The following is a 21,175-nucleotide window of genomic DNA, read 5'->3' as shown; positions in this document are numbered from 1 at the left end:
CGAATATATGGACGAATATTCGTCATATATTCGCGAATATTCGCATATTCGTTATATTCTCGTTTTATTTTCGCATATGCGAATATTCGCGTATGCGAAAATTAGCATATGTGAATATTAGCAAATACAAAATTGGCATACGCGCAAATTCGCATATGCGAAAATTAGCATATGCGAATTTTCTCATATGCGAATTTTCGCCCGGCAGTCTCACACAGTAGTATTAGAGCCTTCTTTACACCACACGAGCTGGAAGCAGAGAGGGATGATCACTGTGATGTGTACTGTGAAGAAAAAAAAAAAAGAAAAAAAAACGAATATTCGTAATTACGAATATATAGCGCTATATTCGCGAAATTCGCGAATTCGCGAATATGCGATATTCGCGAATAATATTCGAATTGCGAATATTCGCGAGCAACACTAGTGACCAGCACTAGAGAATTAGAGCTCTAGATATATTTAGTTTTCTGGTTGGAATAATTTCAATTATCTCTCTAATTCATTCTTGTGTTTGGGATTAAGATGTCTTTTGTTGTGCTTAGATTGGATTGTGTCTAACATACTATATTTTCTCTGCAGATAGAGCAGATAGAAGCAGGGACACCTGGGAAATTGAACATTACATCTCAGTCAACTGATGGTTCAGAGATTATGGAAGAATATAACACCGTGAGTAATGAATACATAAATTACTATCTCATCCACTGCAAGTAAATAAAATACATTTAACATGTCAATAGGAAGGTGCAGATTGCTTTCTGTAGATGGCCAATGTAAAACAAAGGTCTGTCACCCCTTTTATCAGGCTCTCATTTTGTATATTGGCTGTATCTGTAATATCACACTTATAAATGATCTCTATGCTTTACAGGTTATACTAGCTATTGGCAGAGATGCATGCACGAGGACCATTGGTCTGGATATACCTGGAGTAAAGATCAATGAAAAGTATATATTGTTGTTATTTTTTATTATATTATTATATTATTATATTAAATGCATTATATGAAAGATAATGTTTTTAAACAGTAGTCATGTGCCATTATATTTGAGCTCAAAGTAAAACTTCTTACTATAAAATTGACTGCATGAAAAGTTAATATTTGCACAAATATTGTAAGAAAGACTACAATTTGTACATTTAGTCTTTTGGTCATGAGTTAAAGGGGTACTCCGCTGCTCAGCATTTGGAACATTTGGAGCCGGGAGCTTGTAATGTCATAGCCCCGCCCCCTCATGATGTCACGCCCCACCCCCTCAATGCAAGTCAATGGGAGGAGGCATGATGGCTGCCACGCCCCCTCCCATAAACTTGCATTGAGGGGGCGGGATGTGACATCAGGAGGGTGTGTGGCTATGACGTCACAAGCTCCCAGCGCATTCGGAACTGTTTGTTCCAAACACTGAGCAGTGGAGTACCCCTTTAAGTACATATATTGTTACAGTCTCAGACCTCTCTTATGGTAACCTACTATGTAAGCTGTGGAGCAGACTGGTTCAGTAATTAAATGCAATCTCTTAATACTTTCATTGCGAGTAGTGTAGCTGTGAAAAACACAGCTAGTACCTTAGAAAGTTACTGAACTTTACTCTATATATTGGTGGTTAAATGGGGTTTCCACAGCTTTAGTATTCACGGCTTTACTGTGGCACCCAACTGAAGGGGCCATGGAACTTCTATGAGCGCTGTGGCCTCTTATTTCCTACCAGGCACAGCTTTGTGATATTGTAGCTTGTTAAACCAGCTGATCGGCAGGGATTCAGGAGTCAGACCCCAAGCAAGTGGATATGCTAAGGATAGGTCATCGATAAAAATCTTTGAAAACCCCTTTAAATAAAACTTTATTAGAAAATGATACATCACGTGAAGGCATCATAAAATATATAATATGTGTTATCTGGTTTGTCAGTGTATCAGACTTTAATAAAAGCTGTTTCCTTTTAATAAAAGAATATAACATTTATCTGATGTGTTATGTCTTTCAGAACAGGAAAAATTCCAGTTAATGATGAAGAGCAGACAAATGTACCTTACATCTATGCGATTGGGGACGTACTGGAAGGCATGTTAGAACTGACCCCAGTAGCTATCCAGGCAGGACGCTTACTAGCCAGAAGACTATATGGAAACTCAAGAATAAAGGTCAGTTGTCATACTCATGTACATGAAAGTCTGATAGTGCCAACTCTTATGTTTTAATTCAGATTGATTCAAATCAATTTGTGTGTGTTTTGGAACAAAATTTTTACGCTTGTCTTTTTCAACACATATACCCTTATGAGGGCAGATTGGGACAAGACAAACATAAAACATTGAAAACCTAACAAGTGAGCGTTTTCACAAAAAAATAATGTCTCTCTAGGGGCTCGTCCACATTGAGGACATTCCGCCCACAGAATTCCGCTTGTGAATTTTGCTTGCAGCTGATTCTCATTGTTTATAATTCATGTTTAATGGATTCTGCTGTTCTGTTCAGACTGCAGAATCGCTGCCGCAGAATTCTGTCAGCTGAATGTACGTCTGCTCAAAGAATGAACATGTTCATTTTGTTTGGAATTCCACCAGTACTGCATTGCCCTCTATGGAGACGGCAATGTCCATGTTCGTAGTGTGGACAAGCCCTAAACTGTAAAAAATTTGAAAACTGTTAAAGGGCTCTCACACTTTTGCTTAGACCTATTTTATAAATGAGAAGCCAAATATATTCTCTTGAAAAAGTGAGTGCTGGTTCAAAAAGGAGAAATTGTACAGTGGATTGCTTAAGTTTGGAAAATATAATATTTTTTCCACTAACAAAGCAACTGTATATATCGTGGACTGTGACTTGTATTGCAGCTTCTCCCCATTCTCTGAACTGGCCCTTTTTTTTCTAATTGTGAGAAACTCTTTAATAACAGAATTAAGATACAGTAAATCCTAGTTGCCACTGGCTGGCATCGTACAGAGAATAATTGGACCTTGGTAACTGTATATATTAAAATTCTGTTCAGTATGCAGATACAATGTTATAGAGCAGTAGCTGTGTAGACTCAAACTGTATATGGTTTATGGGAAATGTTCAAGGATAACTTGTCATTTATTTATAGAAATCTTTGCTTATTCTTAAAGCGTACCTGTCAGATCCAACAAAAATTATTTTTTTTTTAAATATATCACTAACTACCGAATCCGGATCATGTACATCAAATTTTTATGTGTCTAGCACCTTTTATTTATTATTTTATTAAACTTTTAATTTAGCTCACTAGCCTGAATTCCTCTCAAAGGGAGGGGGCGTGGCCTCACTGTGCAGGTCTCCGCCCCCTCCCTCAGTATGCTGTCTGCTCACATCTCGCCTAGCATTAGCAAAACTATAACTCCCAGCTTGTCCTCACTGACAGTAGCGGGACACAAGCTGACAGTGGGAGGATTTTTCCTCCAGCTTTGAGCCCTGCGCTCACAGCTGTCAATCAAGAAAGTGTGTCCATGACGTAGGTGAGGATGTATGGACACAGCAGGACTAGTATGTCTCCAAGCAGGCGGGGGGGGGGGGGGTCAGTTGTTTGACTGGCTTTTTCAGTATGAAATACAAAAAATGTTCTTATGAAAGCAATTGCAAACCTATTGGTTTTGCATGCTTTACAACATATCAAAAGTTTTTGTATCGAACAGTGCCCATTTAACTACATAGTCAAGTAGGCGATACTACTCAGTGAATAACAGTCACACTTATACAGAGATAGCTATGAGTAAAACCACCCTCTTGACTACATAGCTTAAAATACGTAGAGATTTACATGAATAAATGACAAGTTATCCTGGAACTTTTCTACAAATCTATCAATCTGCTCAGATTTCCTTGCTCTATAACATGGTGCATGATGATTGGACTGTATTTATAATGTGACGGATTCCTTTTAAGGTTTTTCCCACTTACAATAAATTGGTGGGGGTCATTAAGGTCCCTTAATAGGCAGAATATACCAAGCTCCATACTAGTTAGGGTTAGGGAATTTGTTTAAAAAAATTAAAATAAAACAAATATCAGCTTGGTATGTTTATTGTTAATAAGTTATCAAGTATTGAAAACTGTGTAATATAATGAAGTAAAAGCGATGACTACATTTCAGTCTGACATCTGACACTTTTAAGGTTATTTGTAAAATTATTGTGCCTTATGCAGTAAATTGATTAAATATTAATGCATGTTTAATCTCTCATACAGTGCGACTATATAAATGTGCCAACAACCGTATTTACTCCTTTGGAATATGGTACCTGTGGTTTATCTGAGGAAAATGCCATTTTGAAGTATGGAGAGGAAAATATAGAGGTAAGAATAAACATGTAGACTGCTCTGCTCCACTGGTCACTTGCACATTAAAAAAGAAGTATCATGCTAAAAAAAACGTATCCCCTAGCCAAAGTATAGGGGGTAAGTTTTAGATGGCGGGGGATCCAACCGCTGGGACCCCCGCGATTTCCTGTTAGGGCCAACACGCCCCCTCCATATATCTCTATGGAAGAGCCAAAGATAGCCGAACGGCTCTCCCATAAAGATATATGGGCGTGTTGGCCCCTGCTTTGTGCGGGGGTTGTGACGCAACACTCCCAGGGGGAGCCGGGGCCTGTACAGGAGATCATGGGGGTCCCAGCGGTCAGACACCCCCTCCATGTTAAACTTATTCCCTATAATTTGAATAGGGGATAAGTTTTTTCAGCATAACATATTCAACACAGAGCACAAATGCATTATATGTAACCTCTGCCAGTAAAATGCAACTTAAGTCATTTACAATGTGAGATATTTTCCTTAAAGAAGATATATCATGCAAAAAAATGAAATGCAAAAGAATGTACGCAATGCACTCACCCTTAGTTATCTTCTTACTTTATTGACACTGTACATCCATGATCATCATGAAAGCGGTTTTACAGCATATCAGCGGTGCTAACGCCGGGAGCGTAGGGGTGTGCAGGGGGAGTGGAGACGACAGACTGTTTCACTAACGCATCTTCCGGTCTCTGGATAAGAGATACATTTTTCAGCATGATATATCAGCTTTAAAAGGGGTACTCCAGTGGAAAATATTTTTTAGGTCTTTATAAGTCAACTGTTGCCAGAAAGTTAAACAGATTTGTAAAGGACATCTATTAAAAACTCTTTACCCTTCCAGTATTTTTTAGCAGCTGTATGCAGATATGTAAATTACTTCTATTAAAAAATATTTACCCTTCCTGTACTTTTTAGCAGCTTTGTGCTACTGAGGAAATTCTGTTCTTTTTTAATTTATTTTTTGTCTTGTCCACAGTGCTCTCTGCTGACACCAGATGCCTGTATCTGGAACTATCCAGAGAAGCATAGGTTTGCTATGGGGATTTTCTCCTGCTCTGGACAGTTCCTGATACGGACACCAGGTGTCAGCAGAGAGCACTGTGGACAAGACAAAAAAGAAATAAAAAAAGAACAGAATTTCCTCTGTAGCACAAAGCTGCTAAAAAGGTACAGGAAGGGTAAATATTTTTTAATAGAAGTAATTTAAAAATCTGTATAACTTTCTGGCACCAGTTCATAAAAAAAAATGTCTTCCACCGGAGTACCCCTTTAAGGAAAATATCTCGGATTGCAAATGACTTAAAGGAGTAGTCCAGTGGTGACTCAGTGGTTTACAACTTATCCCCTATCTTAAGGATAGGGGATAAGTTGCAGATCGCGGGGGTCCGACCCCTGGGGCCCCCCGCGATCTCCTGTACGGAGCCCCGACAGCCCGCGGGAAGGGGGCGTGTCGACTTCCGCACGAAGCGGCGGCCGACACCCCCCCTCCATACAACTCTATGGCAGAGCCGAAGCGCTGCCTTCGGCAATCTCCGGCTCTGCCATTGAGATGTATTGAGGGGGCATGTCGGCCGCCGCCTCGTGCGGGGGTCGACACCCGCTATCTCGGCGGAGAGCCGGGGCCCCGTACAGAGAGATCGCGGGGGGCCCCAGCGGTCGGACCCCCAGCGATCTCAAACTTATCCCCTATCCTTAGGATAGGGGATAAATTTTTCACCACTGGACTACCCCTTTAAGTTGCATTTTACTGGCTGAGGTTCTATATAATGCATTAGGCTCTGTGTTTATATCTATTTCAAAATAAAGTGACGGCAAATTAACATTAGTGTGAATATAAGTTATTTTGCTGTGTAAAAATAATAATTATAATCATAATTGTCATTAATACTGCTTCTCTGCTGCTGCTACTACTCCAGTGCTACAGAAAGCAAGAAGATTCACCCACTAATTGGATGTATCCTACAGTTTATTGTGGCTTTATATTGGATTTTTTTGCTTTTGTCTAAAGTTCGGGAAATGTATTTTATAGGTTTACCACAGTTATTTCTGGCCTCTGGAATGGACGGTTCCAGGAAGAGACAACAACAAGTGTTATGCAAAAGTCATCTGCAACATAAAAGACAGTGTAAGTGAGAAACATTTTACAACATTTAAAAGCATAAAGAGATTGTCTGGTGATGCAGGTATTTTATAAATGGGGTCAGGCTGTCTTAAACCAAATGTAGACACCTTGGGCAACAGTTTCCCAAGCCGGTCAGAGGTGGGAGCACATGAGGAGGACGATGGATGTGTGGTCGCTCTGTCCTCTTCATGTGCTACCATTTCTAAGAGGCAAGGTTAGGATATTGACCGAAACATTGGTCCAAAGTTTCTCCATTTTGCTTGCTTGGCTCAGTAGTATACAATAAGGGATATTTCGGCGAATGGAAATATACAAATAAAACTTTGTACTTGGGGCAAGTGGTGTGATTAAAATGTTGTTATCATTGTGCACTGCCACTCTACTAAATAGGGTGCCAAACGTATTTTCAATATGAAATAAAAAGGAAATATTTAAATATACAAAAATAATACAGAAACATGGACCATTTCTTAATACTAGTGAGGGATTAAGTAGTTTTTGCACTTGAAGACTGCCTAGTCCACTTACAAGCATTTGTTATTAAAGCAGTATTCCACTTCCCCAGCGTTCAGAACACTTTGTTCCGAATGCTTGCAGTGGGTGGCAGGGGTCGTGCTGCACCCCTCATGCCGTCACACCATGCCCCCACAATGCAAGTCTATGGGAGGGGGCGTGAAGGCTGCCAAGCCCATTCCCATAGGGTTGCATTGAGGGGGCATGGCGTAATGGCACAAGCGGCGTGCCCATGAGGTCACGACCCCCCGTCGCCCGAACCCAGCGTTCTAAATGAATGCCGGGTGCTGCACAGAGATCACGGTGGATAGGGGATAGGATGTCTAGGGGCAGAGTACCCCTTAACAACTGCATAGAAATCACTGAGCTCTACAGTTCATTAGCAGCAGTGGTCTCAATCTGTGGCCCTCCAGATGTTGCAAAATGCCCGGACAGCCAACAGCATGCTGTGAGTTGACGTTTTGCAACATCTGGAGGGCCACAGTTTGAGACCACTGATTAACAGCTATGCAACACAAGCCAATTTAAAGGGGTACTCTGGCCCTAAGACATCTTATCCCCTATTCAAAGAATAGGGGATAAGATGCCAGATCACGGGGGTCCCGTGGCTGGGGACCCCCGCAATCTTTCATGCAGCACCCTGCTATCATCAGCCTCCGGATCGAACATTGCTCTGGGTCTGATGAATCACGATCACGGGGCTCCGGAGGCTGATGATAGCGGGGTGCTACATGAAAGATTGCGGGGGTACCCAGTGGCGGGACCCCCGCAATCAGGCATCTTTTCCCCTATTCTTTGGATAGGGGATAAGATATCTTAGGGCCAGAGTACCCCTTTAAGGAGGTGCTCTATACTATAACGTAACTCAGTCTAGATTTACATTAGTTATAAAACAAAGGAATTAATGAACGCTTTAAGTAATTTTAAGTGGTGTAGCAGGAAAACAGGAAACATAGCGAGGGGCACAGAGAAGGCGACAAATTGTTTTGTACCATTCCAGAGGCCCGAATGGCACAAAAAAAATTGTAGCTTCCTCCGCGTCCTCCGCTCTTTTTTCTGTCTCCCTGCTACACCGCTTCTGTTGTCAAAGGAATAAAGTTACTTGCAGCCTTCATCTGGTGAGTATCATTACACTAATAGCATATATAATATATAATAAAGGGATATGTGTTTGTGGATGCTTTACCAACAATATAGGTTTACATTTAAGAAGAATTTATTAAGGCATGTGCCTTAAGCAAACCAAGGTTATGCACAAAAGTTTGAGATTTTCCCCCCAATCTGCACTGTGCTTGCCAATTGGGTGGGGCTTGCCACAGTGGGGACATAGTTTTCTGTAAAGGGGGCCGCCAGTCCGAAGGACGCCACACACAGTCTCAGATACACCTGGATTTATCAAGTGGCGTGTGCCTCTTGATAAATTAAGCAAGATCATATAATGGCGGGAGTTTACTTTAGACCGTTGTGTGAAACTCCGCTCTTAGTAAATTCCCCCTTAGTATCTACGTGCTTTCCATTTTCGTTTTTTCAGCACTTGGACAGCTCAGTAAGAGTTTGCAGGGAGCATTATATTTTGTTGCTGTTAGTGGCATCAGTCAGGATACATGTGTATTTACTGCTCTCAGTTAGAGGTACAGTAATTCCCATGTAGAGAAACATCAGAGACATTTTAAACTTTGACTTCCCAATGACATGCAGCCATTGTATAAACCACAGCAATTAATCCAGCCTGTAGGTGTTTAATTACTTTCCTGCAAGACAGTTATTGTGTTGTCATCCATTCATTGTGCCCCAGCTTGTGACATAACCTTTCCTTCTGTCTCCTCTTCATGAAGACTAAATTATGTTCTGAGAATGACTTTTAAGCTGCGGTTTCTGTTAGCAGTAAAGCGCTTTTCCAGCAACTGGCAGCAAAGTAAATACATATGGTTGGCTCTGATCTTAGGACTTCATCAGTACATATGCTGGTTTTATAGGAGGAGTAGCAATTATTGCCTTCTCCTCTGACCTGACCCATCACATGAATTAGCATAATAAAGGACTGCAGCCTATGACTCTTTCATCAAAAACAAGTCTGAATTTTCCTAAAGTGCCGGCTTGATAGGACTTAATAAAGTCTGTACTGTAGTAATACAGTCTGTAAAATGTGCAGAGATAGGGATAATAAAACAACCTATCCATCATCATTATGCTAGCCTCCAGTTTGGTGTCATTTATTTGATATCCATAGTATGAATTTCAACATTATATCAGAAAAAAAAAGAAATCAAATTACCATTCTCCTTGGAAGGTGGCTGTCACCTTGCACCACTCACCTGTGTTGTGCAGCCTATGGTAATGTGACAGGCCATAATAATAAAGATGATGAATGGAATGCAGGAGAACAGCATCAATTCTACTAACCTGACTGTTGACCCTCATAAAACACGCTGACTTATGTGCTGCATGTCCAGGGTAGTGATTGCCTTGGAGATTGGACTCTTAGCGCATTGTTCTCTGTGATCAGATATCATCAGTACAGAATGGCAATAATTGTACATGTAGAACTAATTGAGGATTTGGTAGAAAATGCTGACATTTCACTATCATTCTAGGGAGAAGTAATTCCCTTCTAACTTAATTTGTGTATAGATCTGTTAGTAGCAACTGAAGAACATTATAAAAATTTTTACATTGCTGACAATATTAAAGAGTTAACAATATGCACAATATCAGCTTATTTCTATACTTTAGCCAAAGAACACATAACGTGAATGTCAAACTTTTAAAGGAAACCTGTCACATTGAAAATGCAGTCTAATCTGCAGCAGCATATTATAGAGCATAGGAAAATGAGCAGGAAACTGGTGAAAAATGCCAGCTAAAAGTCATATGGACTTTACTGACTACTGTACATTTCTACCTTATGGACCAGAACTCTTATGTGTCTTTCTTAACTTATGTGTTGCATGTGATGATGTGTACTGGTTATTTTGTACATTACCGCACTGCAGCATTTTGTGACTGTTTCTTATACAAATCTTCAATAAAACATTGTTCCAAAAAAATAAAAACTCATATATTGGCCAGAAATACTTTTTCCTCATATGCACACATGACAGCTTATTCTGGAGAGTCTATATAAACAATATACACTAAACCTTTTAAGTGGTACATAAAGAAAGCTAACATTTAATAATTTTACATTATATGTATCAAATCAGTAAATCTCTTACTTAAAGGGGTACTCCGGTGAAAACCTTTTTTCTTTTAAATCAACTGGTGCCAGAAAGTTAAACAGATTTGTAAATTACTTCTATTAAAAAATCCTTCCTCTACTTATTAGCTGCTGAATACTACAGAGGAAATTATTTTCTTTTTGGAATTCTCTCTGATGACATCACGAGCACAGTGCTCTTTTCTGACGTCATTATAATAATAACTCTTTATTTATTGTTGTCCTTAGTGGCAATTGATCCCAAGTCCCCAGCACTGTAAGGTAGCAGTGCTAACCACTAAACCACCATGCTGCACTTAGCATACATCTGCTATGCACGGTTGCTAAAATGGACAGAGATGTCAGCAGAGAGCACTGTGCTCGTGATGTCATCAGTGTTACCAAAAGAAAGGAATTTCGTCTATAGCATTCAGCAGCTAATAAGTTCTGGAAGGATTAAGATTTTTTAATAGAACTAATTTACAAATATGTTTAACTTTCTGGCACCAGTTGATTTAAAAGAAAAAAGGTTTTCACAGGCGTACCCCTTTAAAGGAGTAGTCCAGTGGTGAACAACTTATCCCCTATCCTAAGGATAGGGGATAAGTTGCAGATCGCGGGGGGTCCGACCGCTGGGGCCCCCCCGCGATCTCCTGTACGGGGCCCCGACAGCCCGTAGGAAGGGTGCGTGTCGACCTCCGCACGAAGAGGCGGCCGACATGCCCCCTCAATACAACTCTATGGCAGAGCCGGAGCGCTGCCTTCGGCAATCTCCGGCTCTGCCATAGCGATGTATTGAGAGGGCGTGTCAGCCCCTGCTTTGTGCGGGGTCGACACCCGCTATCTGGCCGGAGACCCGGGGCCCCGTACAGGAGATCGTAGGGGCCCCACCGGTCGGACCCCCGCGATCTCAAACTTATCCCCTATCTTTAGGATAGGGGATAAGTTTTTCACCACTGGACTACCCCTTTAAAGTTATGTATATGTGCCTCTTATTAACCTCATATTTGTTGTATTTACCTTTTGTTTCTTATTTTATTTTTCTTGAAGGAAAGAGTGGTGGGTTTCCATGTTCTTGCCCCTAATGCTGGAGAAATTACACAAGGGTTTGCAGCTGCCATAAAGTGTGGTCTCACCAAAGAACAATTGGACAGTACAATAGGAATACATCCAGTATGTGCAGAGGTAAGTGTTGGGGAATATGATATTTCATAAATATATATATATATATATATATACAGATTATAAAATATAGGATGCTGGTATGCATGTCACACAACAGTAGCCAGCAATAAAGACAGAGCTTAAAATAGAATTGCAGAGCATGTTCTTTTTAAAGACAAGCGGGACAAATCATAAAAATGATAGCAGTGACTTGTCTCATTAGAAGTCAGCACAAAGTCTGTGCTTGGAAAGAAAAGGATATTAGTCCTGAACTATAAATTGCCTACAACTTCAGAAAAATGAATTCTAGTTACAGCAATTTGTAGGATTCATTGATAACTTCTCTTAAACATTTAGAATAATCCAAGGTCAGACCTGACAGCCAGTATACTGAATAACTGTTCAGTGGTGTAGTTCAACTGTGTGTGTGTCCTGAATCCCTGGGCAGGCTACCCCTTCTCATGTAGACCCCTGCGACTGGTATCTGCACACCCCTGTGGCTTGCCTTTCTACTATAAAACATCCTGGTGCCATCTATTTCCCATGTAAGCAATAAATGCCCAGCTATACAAATTATGTTAATAGAAACCTTCTTCCATTGTTTCATGGTCCAGTTATCATGCTCCTTCATTCATTTTAGGAGGTAATGGCAGTTGACAGTGTTCCACTTTGGCCCTCTGACCAGTATACGACTACACAGGCCCATACACAGCATGCTGCAACACGCTGGGGGTGGGGGTGGGAGGGCTTGTGGAGGGGGGGGGGGGGGAGATTTATGCATGTTTGGTGGACTACCATTGTTTTGCTAAAAATAAATGTGGCTTTTTTTCTGCTGTGCCATAATTGCTGAATCAGTGGGGCTTACCATTAATGGGGTGAGGCTTATCATGAAGGAGACATGGCCTCTCCCTGGGCCAAATATACTACAATTTATACCCGCAAACAAGCATAAAATTATAGCTGAAATACATCCCAGTTCAGAGCTGACATAGATTTCTAAGACTGATGTACTGGCAGCCTCAGTTTGTGCCAGATTTATTGAGGGATCTGCACTTCTCACAAAATCCGGCACAGCTGGCATGGCATGGACTTTTACAAAGGATCAGGGTATCAAATGCTGGTCTTAGGAAATGTGTGTTCTGACACCTTTCTAACATTGCCAGCATTAACCTTATTAGCAATTTGGGCTACAGTAACCCTTCTATGGGATTTGACCAGATGGACTAGGCGTCGCACCACATATGCATAATTCTTGGGCATCAATAAGCCTATCACCAATCCATCCGTTGACCTCTCTTGAACCAATACAAACTGGAAACAACCCACAAGACTTGCTGTCTTGGAGATACTCCGATTCATTTGTCTACATATCACAATTTTGCCATTGTCAAAGTCAACCAGTTGCAACCGTACCCTTTTTTCTACTTCCAATGTCAATTTTATTCTACTTCCAATGTCAAGAACTGACTGTCCACTTGCTGTCTAATGCATCCCACCCCTTGACAAGTGTTACCAGGTGCCATTGTAGCAATACATTCTATGCTATTCATTTCACATGTTGTAATGTTGTGGCTGATCGGTGTTCACTGTTTGACACAGAGATACATATGCAGTTCCTTAGATAGTGAAGGTTGTGATATGCCTCATGAGGACACTTTCATAAAAGCGCATCAAATAAGCTTGGTGGACTTACTCAACATTGTTCTTGTCAAAGCAGCACATTCATACTGCCACAAAAGATGTCTTTGATACAGTTAATTGAGGCCTTTGAACAACCCCAGGCAGAACCATGTATTGTTCTCGAATCATTCTACTACATGCTGCTTTGTTAATACCATGCTGCATGACACATGCATTTTATATGAAGATATCAGATGTATAACACAGTCATTGTATACATTAGCACAGTGTAGAAGAAGCAGGCATGTTGCATATATAAATTTCAGGATATTAGGGGACGGCTTGTGATCAATACAACAAAGGACAACAGAGGCAACCTATCCCCAAAGGTGTCTCTAGAAAAGCTACAGTACCATAAGCACATTATTACATTTTTAAGTGATTTGTGCAGTTTGCTGTACTGTGCAAGTGCTTCTATAGCTGTTTGGGCAACAAAGAGCAAACGGACCGACCCCAAAAAATTATTATATCTGCAAGAACTCATAGGGAGTAGTATTAGAGGGTGAGAAGCCATAGGAAGCATATGAACCATAGGAAGCAGTATATGGGGGTGCATATGGAGCATTATATAAGAAGGAGGCTGCCGAATAGCCACAATGTTTACAGTGGGGGAGGCCACAATATATGTGTGTACATTGAATGTACATTGTGTGTGCGAGTGTGGTGGTGGAGGTACTGATATAGGGAGCATTATATGTGGGGGACTGCCATAGGGAGCAGTATATGTGCCATATGGAGTAGTATATGTGTGGGGGTGCTCTAGGGAGCAGTGTTTGTAAGATAGGGGGGCCATATGGAGTAATATATATGGGGCGGGGCATAGGGTGCAGTATATGTGAGCCAAGGGGCCATGTGGAGCAGTATGTGGAGAGGGGGAGATTTTTGGTCTGACCTGGAGTCTATATCTCAAGATTTAAAGTCATCATCTATCCGCAGGAAAGGTGATAAATATCTGATTGTTGAGGGTCTGACCACTTGGTCCCCCCACCGATCAGGAGAATAGAGATTCCTTCCCCCGGGGGATGGGAGCAGCAGCACACATGATCACTCACAAATTCATTAATTCTGTAAGGGACTTATGAATGTTGCTGAGCACTGAACATATGAATGTAAGAAGATCCCATAGAGAATGAATGAAGGGGCAAGCGTTCATGTATAGCTGCTTGTTCACTCAGGGGACAAATGACCTCTATTCTCATGATTGGTAGGGGTGCCAATATGTTCATTATTTGGGCGGAGTCTGGGAGTCTGGGTGGAACATCCGCCACTGAAATACTGTAGTGTGAATGGTGCAGCAGAATCATATTAAAAACAACGTGAGGCTGCTGTTCCGAAGCTCCTGAGCGAAATTCTGGAGCGTAATTCAGCTAGAAAAATACATATTTAAATGGACCCTAAAGGATGGAGGTTTTGTTGCTATAATGAACATGCTCATTCTTTCTGCGGAATCTACTGGGAAATGCATTGCCATAGTATATGTTGTCTGCTATTACTACATTCAATAGTTATGAGCAGCCTGGTGCGTTGACAATGGCGGCTTCATACACGTATTAAGACCAGTGTTTTAAAACCAATATGCCTCCCAGCATGTTCTGCCAACCAAGGCCTGTCCAGCCATGTTTGCAATTGTAGTTTTGCAACTACTGGTTGGAAAACACAGATTTAGACATCAATCTAAAATTACAGTGATGCAGTCTTTAACATAGCATTTTTTTTTTTTAACAGCAAAAGCATTAGACAAATTCCTGATTTAGATCAATTTGCGATTGAAAAATCTTCAACCTTTACAAAATCGGATGCATAGCAATATACACATGGGAATTCAGCATAGCAAAAAAAAAAAAAATGCGGAAATGTGTTACCGTATATTCTCGAGTATAAGCCGACCCGAATATAAGCCGAGGCCCCTAATTTCACCCAAAAACCCAGGAAAAGTTATTGACTCGACTATAAGCCTAGGGTGGGAAATACATCATCATCCCCATGTCATAATCCAGACCCCCGTCATCATCCAGACCCCCGTCATTAACACCCCCATCATTAACACCCACGTCATCATCACCCTGTCATTATCACCCCCGTCATCATCACCCTGTCATTTTCACCCCCGTCATCATCTCCCCCCAGTCATCTTCACCCTGTCATCATCCCCCCCCCTTCATCATCACCGCCTGTCAATCCCCTCAGTGGTCTTCAACCTGTAGAACTCCAGATGTTGCAAAACTACAACTCCCAGCAGGTCCGCAGGTTGAAGACCACTGCGTGGGCCTTCGTCATCATCCAGACCCCCCCCCCCCCCCTTTAGTTTTCTACTCCCCTCCCCTCGGTGGGAAGAAAGGGTGAGCTGGTCCGGGCCATCTATGCTGCAGGGACCGTCCGGTGGGGAGGGTTAGTCGTTCCGGGCGGTCCATTTTCACCGGGAGGCCCTCTTCTCCGCTCCGGGCTGGCCCCGGACTAGTGACGTTGCCTTGATGACGACTCACAGGGTCGGTCATGTGCCGGGACATCTGCTGCGCACGGATGTCCCTGTGCGTCATCGTCAAGGCAATGTCACTAGTCTGGCCCCGGACTAGTGACGTTGCCTTGATGACGACTCACAGGGACGGTCATGTGCAGGGACATCTGCTGCGCACGGATGTCCCTGTGCGTCATCGTCAAGGCAATGTCACTAGTCTGGGGCCGGAGCGAGCGGAGAAGAGGCCTCCCGGTGAAAATGGACCGCCCGGAACGACTAACCCTCCCCACCGGACGGTCCCTGCAGCATAGATGGCCCGGATCAGCTCACCCTTCCTTCCCACCGAGGGGAGGTGAGTAGAAAACTAAAGGGGGTGGGGGTCTCGATGATGACGAAGGCCCGCGCAGTGGTCTTCAACCTGCGGACCTCCAGATGTTTCAAAACTACAACTCCCAGCATGCCCGGACAGCCGATGGCTGTCCGGGCATGCTGGGAGTTGTAGTTTTGCACCATCTGGAGGTCCGCAGGTTGAAGACCACTGATGAAGGGATTGACGGCGGAGAGTTCACTCGAGTATAAGCCGAAGGGGGCGTTTTCAGCTGAAAAACTCTGCTTATATTCGAGTATATACAGTATATGAGTCTGTTCTCAGGGCATGAGGATTCTTGTTGTTGTGTATACTACTTCAATGTGCCTTTAAAAAAGTTTTCTCTTATAATTTTATAAAAACTGCATCTGTCTTTAGAGGAGGGGGAATAAACCTTTTATAGAGAGAGCGATGCTTAAAGAAATTCTGCTCACAGTGTAAAGATTTTAGGTTGATTTGTGAGACATTTCGGTAATTGTCATTCATCTTTGATAGCAGAGACACCAGAGACTTTATGATTTGCTCCAGTGATGCAATATGTCTACATTTTCCTGCAAACACAAAATTATCCAGAAATGTTCACTTCTGTATTCATGGCTGCATTTAGGAATAATCATAGCCCCTTGCTGGCGAAAAATTGAAACCATATTCTAAATAGCAACATAATCTCTCCTTTCAGATATTCACCACCCTAAGCGTGACAAAGCGGTCTGGAGGAAGCATTATGCAGGCTGGATGCTGAGGTTAAACCCCGCTGTTTGTTGCTGTTGCTAATGTTTCTCAAAGTGAGCTAAACTGTTAAAGCCTGAAGACAATGCCAGGGGAAGATAATAAGAAACATCTACACGACTGAAGAACAAGAAATTCATTAGCTTTGAGCATGGCAGCGCACAATACAGCTAGATTACTGGAAATAAACCACTGCAGTGCACTCTTAGTGCTTTAGTGATGTCAGAACCCAAAGCCGAATTTGGTGGGCTGTGACTGAAGAACTGCAAGCTTGGTTTATGGACCCTGGGAGATACGTCCCTACATTTTCACTGGAATAAAACTATTAATTTAAATGTAAATACATTAATGTTTGACAATGTTAATACAGCCTATACAATTAATTTTTTTGAGCAAAGAAAAGTTAAATGGGTTGTCTCCAAGATCCCTTTTGTTTGATATGTTTCCCAAAAATCAACTGACCACAAAAAGATTAGCAATAATCTGTAAGGCTGGGTTCACTCTACGTTTTCTCCCATACGGGAGCGCATACGGCAGGGGGAGCTAAAACCTTGCACTCCCGTATGTCACCGTATGCGCTCCCGTATGTCATTCATTTCAATGAGTCGGCCGGAGTGAAACGTTCGGTCCGGTCGGCTCATTTTTGCGCCGTATGCGTTTTTACAACCGGACCTAAAACTGTGGTCAACCACGGTTTTAGGTCCGGTTGTAAAAGCGCATACGGCGCAAAAATGAGCCGACCGGACCGAACGTTTCACTCCGGCCGGCTCATTGAAATGAATGACATACGGGAGCGCATACGGTGACATACGGGAGCGCGAGGTTTTAGCTCCCCCCTGCCGTATGCGCTCCCGTATGGGAGAAAACGTAGTGTGAACCCAGCCTAAGCTAGGCTTCCACTTTTGTTAGGCGTTGTTTTGACCTAAAATAAGGCCACAAACTTCACTGTCATTTTACACTCCCAAAATGCAGTTTTTGGTTTTTGTGTTAAAAAAAAGTGGGTTGTAGTCTTGGTGTCCCCCCCCCCCCCCCTACGTTTTTCTCAAGTCAAGTCTTGTTATTCTTTCATCATGTGACTCAAAGATTTCTATTGAATACCTGAGGGGAAAAAAACACCATCATATTTTATATTATTATTATTTTTTTTACTTATTAATACACGTCCTATACATTCCCCTCCCCTCTAATAAATCCGAATGCCCTTAGATGGTATTTGAAATGGGTTTTATAAATCAGGACACCCCTTTATATTATACTCAAGTCAACTTTTGTTCATACATCACAACTTCCCATGGAAAGTAATGACAAATCTGGTGTAGAGCAATGTAGCAATGTGCCTGTATAGACGATGACAGAAAGCACACTACTTGTGTGTTTCACATAAACATTTATTTATGGTGTTTGTTAATATTTTGCTTATAGATTCCACTCCAATGCTGTAAAAAGGCCATAGGGAATTTTATTACTTCAAACATATTATTTATTGAGTGAATTATTTAAATATATGGACGCAGTTATTGAAAAAGATAGAAATGAAAAGCACCTGATCCTATTGTAAATGAGGCGCAACAGGACAGTGGGCACACGTCCAATTACACAGAGCTGGCATTAGGATTCAGTTTTGAATTTAGGAAAGTGTCTTATAGGTTACTATGAGTTACAGGACATGTATACATTATTGTAACTAACCCTATTTACATACATGTTAAAGGGGTACTCTGGCACGTAGACATCTTATCCCCTATCCAAAGGATAGGGGATAAGATGCCTGATCGCGGTTGTGCCACCACTGAGGACCCCCCATGATCTTGCACGATCTTTGGATAGGGGATAAGATGTCTAAGCGCCGGAGTACCCCTTTAAGATTAAACTGTCACTGTAGAATACTTGGAGAATTATTTACACATTTGTGTGTACTAGATGTTGCAGTCTATTATTCTTTGTATGTGTTTTATGCCTTTATGAACAAATGAATATTTGTAAATCACAGTTCTATTTTGTTAAATAGTAATCTTGCGTTTCTAATAAAATGTGATTTTTGATAAACATTGACTACTCAACTTTATTGGAAAGCACGAAGTAAGACAAGGTTAATAGGTTAATGGGCTACAGAATCCCCTAAGAGTATGTCAAGAGCCATAACTTTTGTTCCCCTTTGCTTCTGGGTAGCAAAAACCTGGACATAATTTGCTTCTCTAAAGCAGCATTGGGGGTAGAATTAGCCAAAGGGTCATGAAAAGAATATAGGGAAAAAAACTAACCAAGACCCTTTTGTATTTGTTGGAAAAAACTTAGAACTCTTAGGCTCAAACTATTGAATTTCCAAGCGGAATTCTGCAGAAATATGTGTCTCAGATTCCCATTGATTTCAAAGTGATTCTGCTGCACTGTGCACACAGTGGAATTTCCAAGGCAGATGTTTCCGCTGCATAAATCCTGATTTCACCGTGCACAGAAACTATTTATATGTTCAGTGTTTCGGTGTATTCTGTTAGGAAATGCATTGCTCATTATGGAGACTGTACATTTCTGAGCGATCCTAGTGCTGGCAGAACATGCTAATTTGTGGAACATCTGCCTGTTTTTTCCGGGGCAGACATTCTGCAAATTTTCTGCCATGTGACCATAGCTTTAGAGTATGTTCATGTAGACGGGTTACCCGCAAGTCTCTGCTGCAGGTTTTCAGCAGCAAAGTTTCCCCTAATGAAGTTTCACAGCAGACACCATTGAAGTCAACGTAATCTGCTACAGATTTTCCACTGTGGAATTTACCCCCCATTGAAATTCTGCTGCAGGTCTCAAACCTGCAGTGGGAAACTCGTGGGTAACTTACCCATGTGAGCATATCCTAATACAGGGAAGATTTTTTATCTTCTATATATACCAGTGCTGTTACAACATCCCAAAAAGGAAGCTAGTTGTCACGTATGGGCAGGCAAGGAGTGCACACTATTCTCGCCCGCTCCCCTATCCCTGCGTACTTACGTACCTGCCCTAATAGACAGGTCCGTAACCACGAAGACAGTCCCTTCCTATATACGTGAGGGGCGTAATAGTCAAAATAATAAACTACAATGACACAGACTTTTGGTTAAACAGGGGTAACAGGGAATACACGTTAACTACTGGAGCAAAAAGACTCATTCACAGGCGCTGAGAGCCAACTGCCAGGTTAAACAGTCAACCCCACAGGTGCTCTCATCAAGCAGTCAGCTGACCAGCCAGACAGCTAGGTGTAAACCGGCAACAAAACAGACAAAGAACCTGTCAGAACCTTTTAACCCTATAGGTTCTGACACTAGTTATGGAAATACCCAATGTACAATACTCTATAAATCAGCTCCAAAGGTAGGATTTTGATTAAAATGCTGTAGGGCCACCTTATTGGGTTTGAATGGTTTCTATCAGTTTTAAAACAATGTAAAGTTTAGCATCTATGCTGTAATCCTTTAATATTTTTTTCCTCTAAAATACAGCACTACCAGGCAAATTGATATTTGATATTACCAAGAACAATGCTTATAAAGACACTTTTTAATTTTCTGCACAGTGTTATGTGTTCTGAACCAGACTAAGGACTTACAATGCAATTTGCAAATAGCCTATAAAGCTTTATTCATGATAGAAACACATAATGTTGGTCGTTGCTCCTTCCTGCATTATTAACTTTTATCCTAGGAATAAATTCCAGACTCCTCAAATATATTTAAGTGCAAAATGATTTTATAGAGCAGGCTTGTGGATGATAGGATAGCTTATTAACAAGCAATGCTAATGTCACCCACCAAGGCAAAAGATACATTTCATTAAATATACAGCTTCCTTAACTATTATATTGTGCACACTGGGTATGAAATTAAAAACAATAAATTAATTAAAGAATTATTCCAATTTCTGTAAATAAAGCTTAATTTTTGTGCAATGGAAAGTCATACACTTTACTAATGTATCAGTTCCTCTCTTCAAAGGTTTAAATATTTTTATAAAATATGTCAGAGAATTCTGAGATAGTAGAGAGGGTCCTCTTTTCAGGGTCCTCATCTCTTGGCCAAAATGGAGATCAATGTAACAGGAAAAATAAGCAAAAATAAGCAGAAGAGGTATCCACACAAAATATGATCCAGTATCATTTTGTGATGTCCCAGTACAGGTACACGTTCCTGTACTACTTGTAGGCCCTGTCAGGTTGAGTCCCTCGGTGACCTGGGGGCTCCCCTGCAGGGACTCCCCTTGTTTTCTTGTTAATTTACTAAATGTGGTATGTGTATCTTTAAGGTCATAGACAGGATCCTTGTGACTAGATAGTATACAGGACCTTTGGAGTACTCAAGGACCTGTGTGAGTAATCCTGTCACATGGTATGTTATGCAGATATATGATTTGTTGCAACATGTACTCCCAGAGAGCACCAGCTTTAACCTATGACCCACAGCTTGACCAATGGGCTTTAGTCCAGCCTCCCACTATCTAAAGGGGTGGCCATCTTTAATTCGCGCTTTTAGCTGCACCACCTTCTGCTGAGAACAAGTCTTTGCTGAAGCAGCTACCAGAGGCCTTAGAGACCAGTGTTCAGCACCTGGAGTACCACAAAGCTACAACTCTCCAGTAAGTCTACAAGTCTATGTCTGCT

The 21,175-nt window shown here is 41.5% G+C and overlaps 1 protein-coding gene across 4 annotated transcripts in view; it reads left to right on the top strand.

Annotated features, from left to right (window-relative positions):
- Positions 1-16,886, top strand: part of TXNRD1 (thioredoxin reductase 1) — a 108,057-nt gene extending 91,171 nt beyond the window's left edge. For all 4 annotated transcript variants that reach the window (XM_056574509.1, XM_056574510.1, XM_056574511.1 and 1 more), the window contains 7 exons: positions 583-672; positions 875-951; positions 1,990-2,146; positions 4,209-4,316; positions 6,349-6,444; positions 11,201-11,335; positions 16,496-16,886. In XM_056574509.1, the coding sequence (XP_056430484.1) occupies positions 583-672; positions 875-951; positions 1,990-2,146; positions 4,209-4,316; positions 6,349-6,444; positions 11,201-11,335; positions 16,496-16,558 (726 nt within the window). In that variant the 3' untranslated portion in view covers positions 16,559-16,886. The remainder of the gene's footprint in view (positions 1-582; positions 673-874; positions 952-1,989; positions 2,147-4,208; positions 4,317-6,348; positions 6,445-11,200; positions 11,336-16,495) is intronic.
- The last annotated feature ends 4,289 nt before the right edge of the window (positions 16,887-21,175 follow it).

The sequence above is a fragment of the Hyla sarda genome, chromosome 4 (genome assembly GCF_029499605.1).
Source record: "Hyla sarda isolate aHylSar1 chromosome 4, aHylSar1.hap1, whole genome shotgun sequence".
In the NCBI taxonomy this organism is placed as follows: Eukaryota; Metazoa; Chordata; class Amphibia; order Anura; family Hylidae; genus Hyla; species Hyla sarda.
Note: the sequence above shows the minus strand (reverse complement) of the source record. Positions and strands in the feature narration are given on the sequence as shown.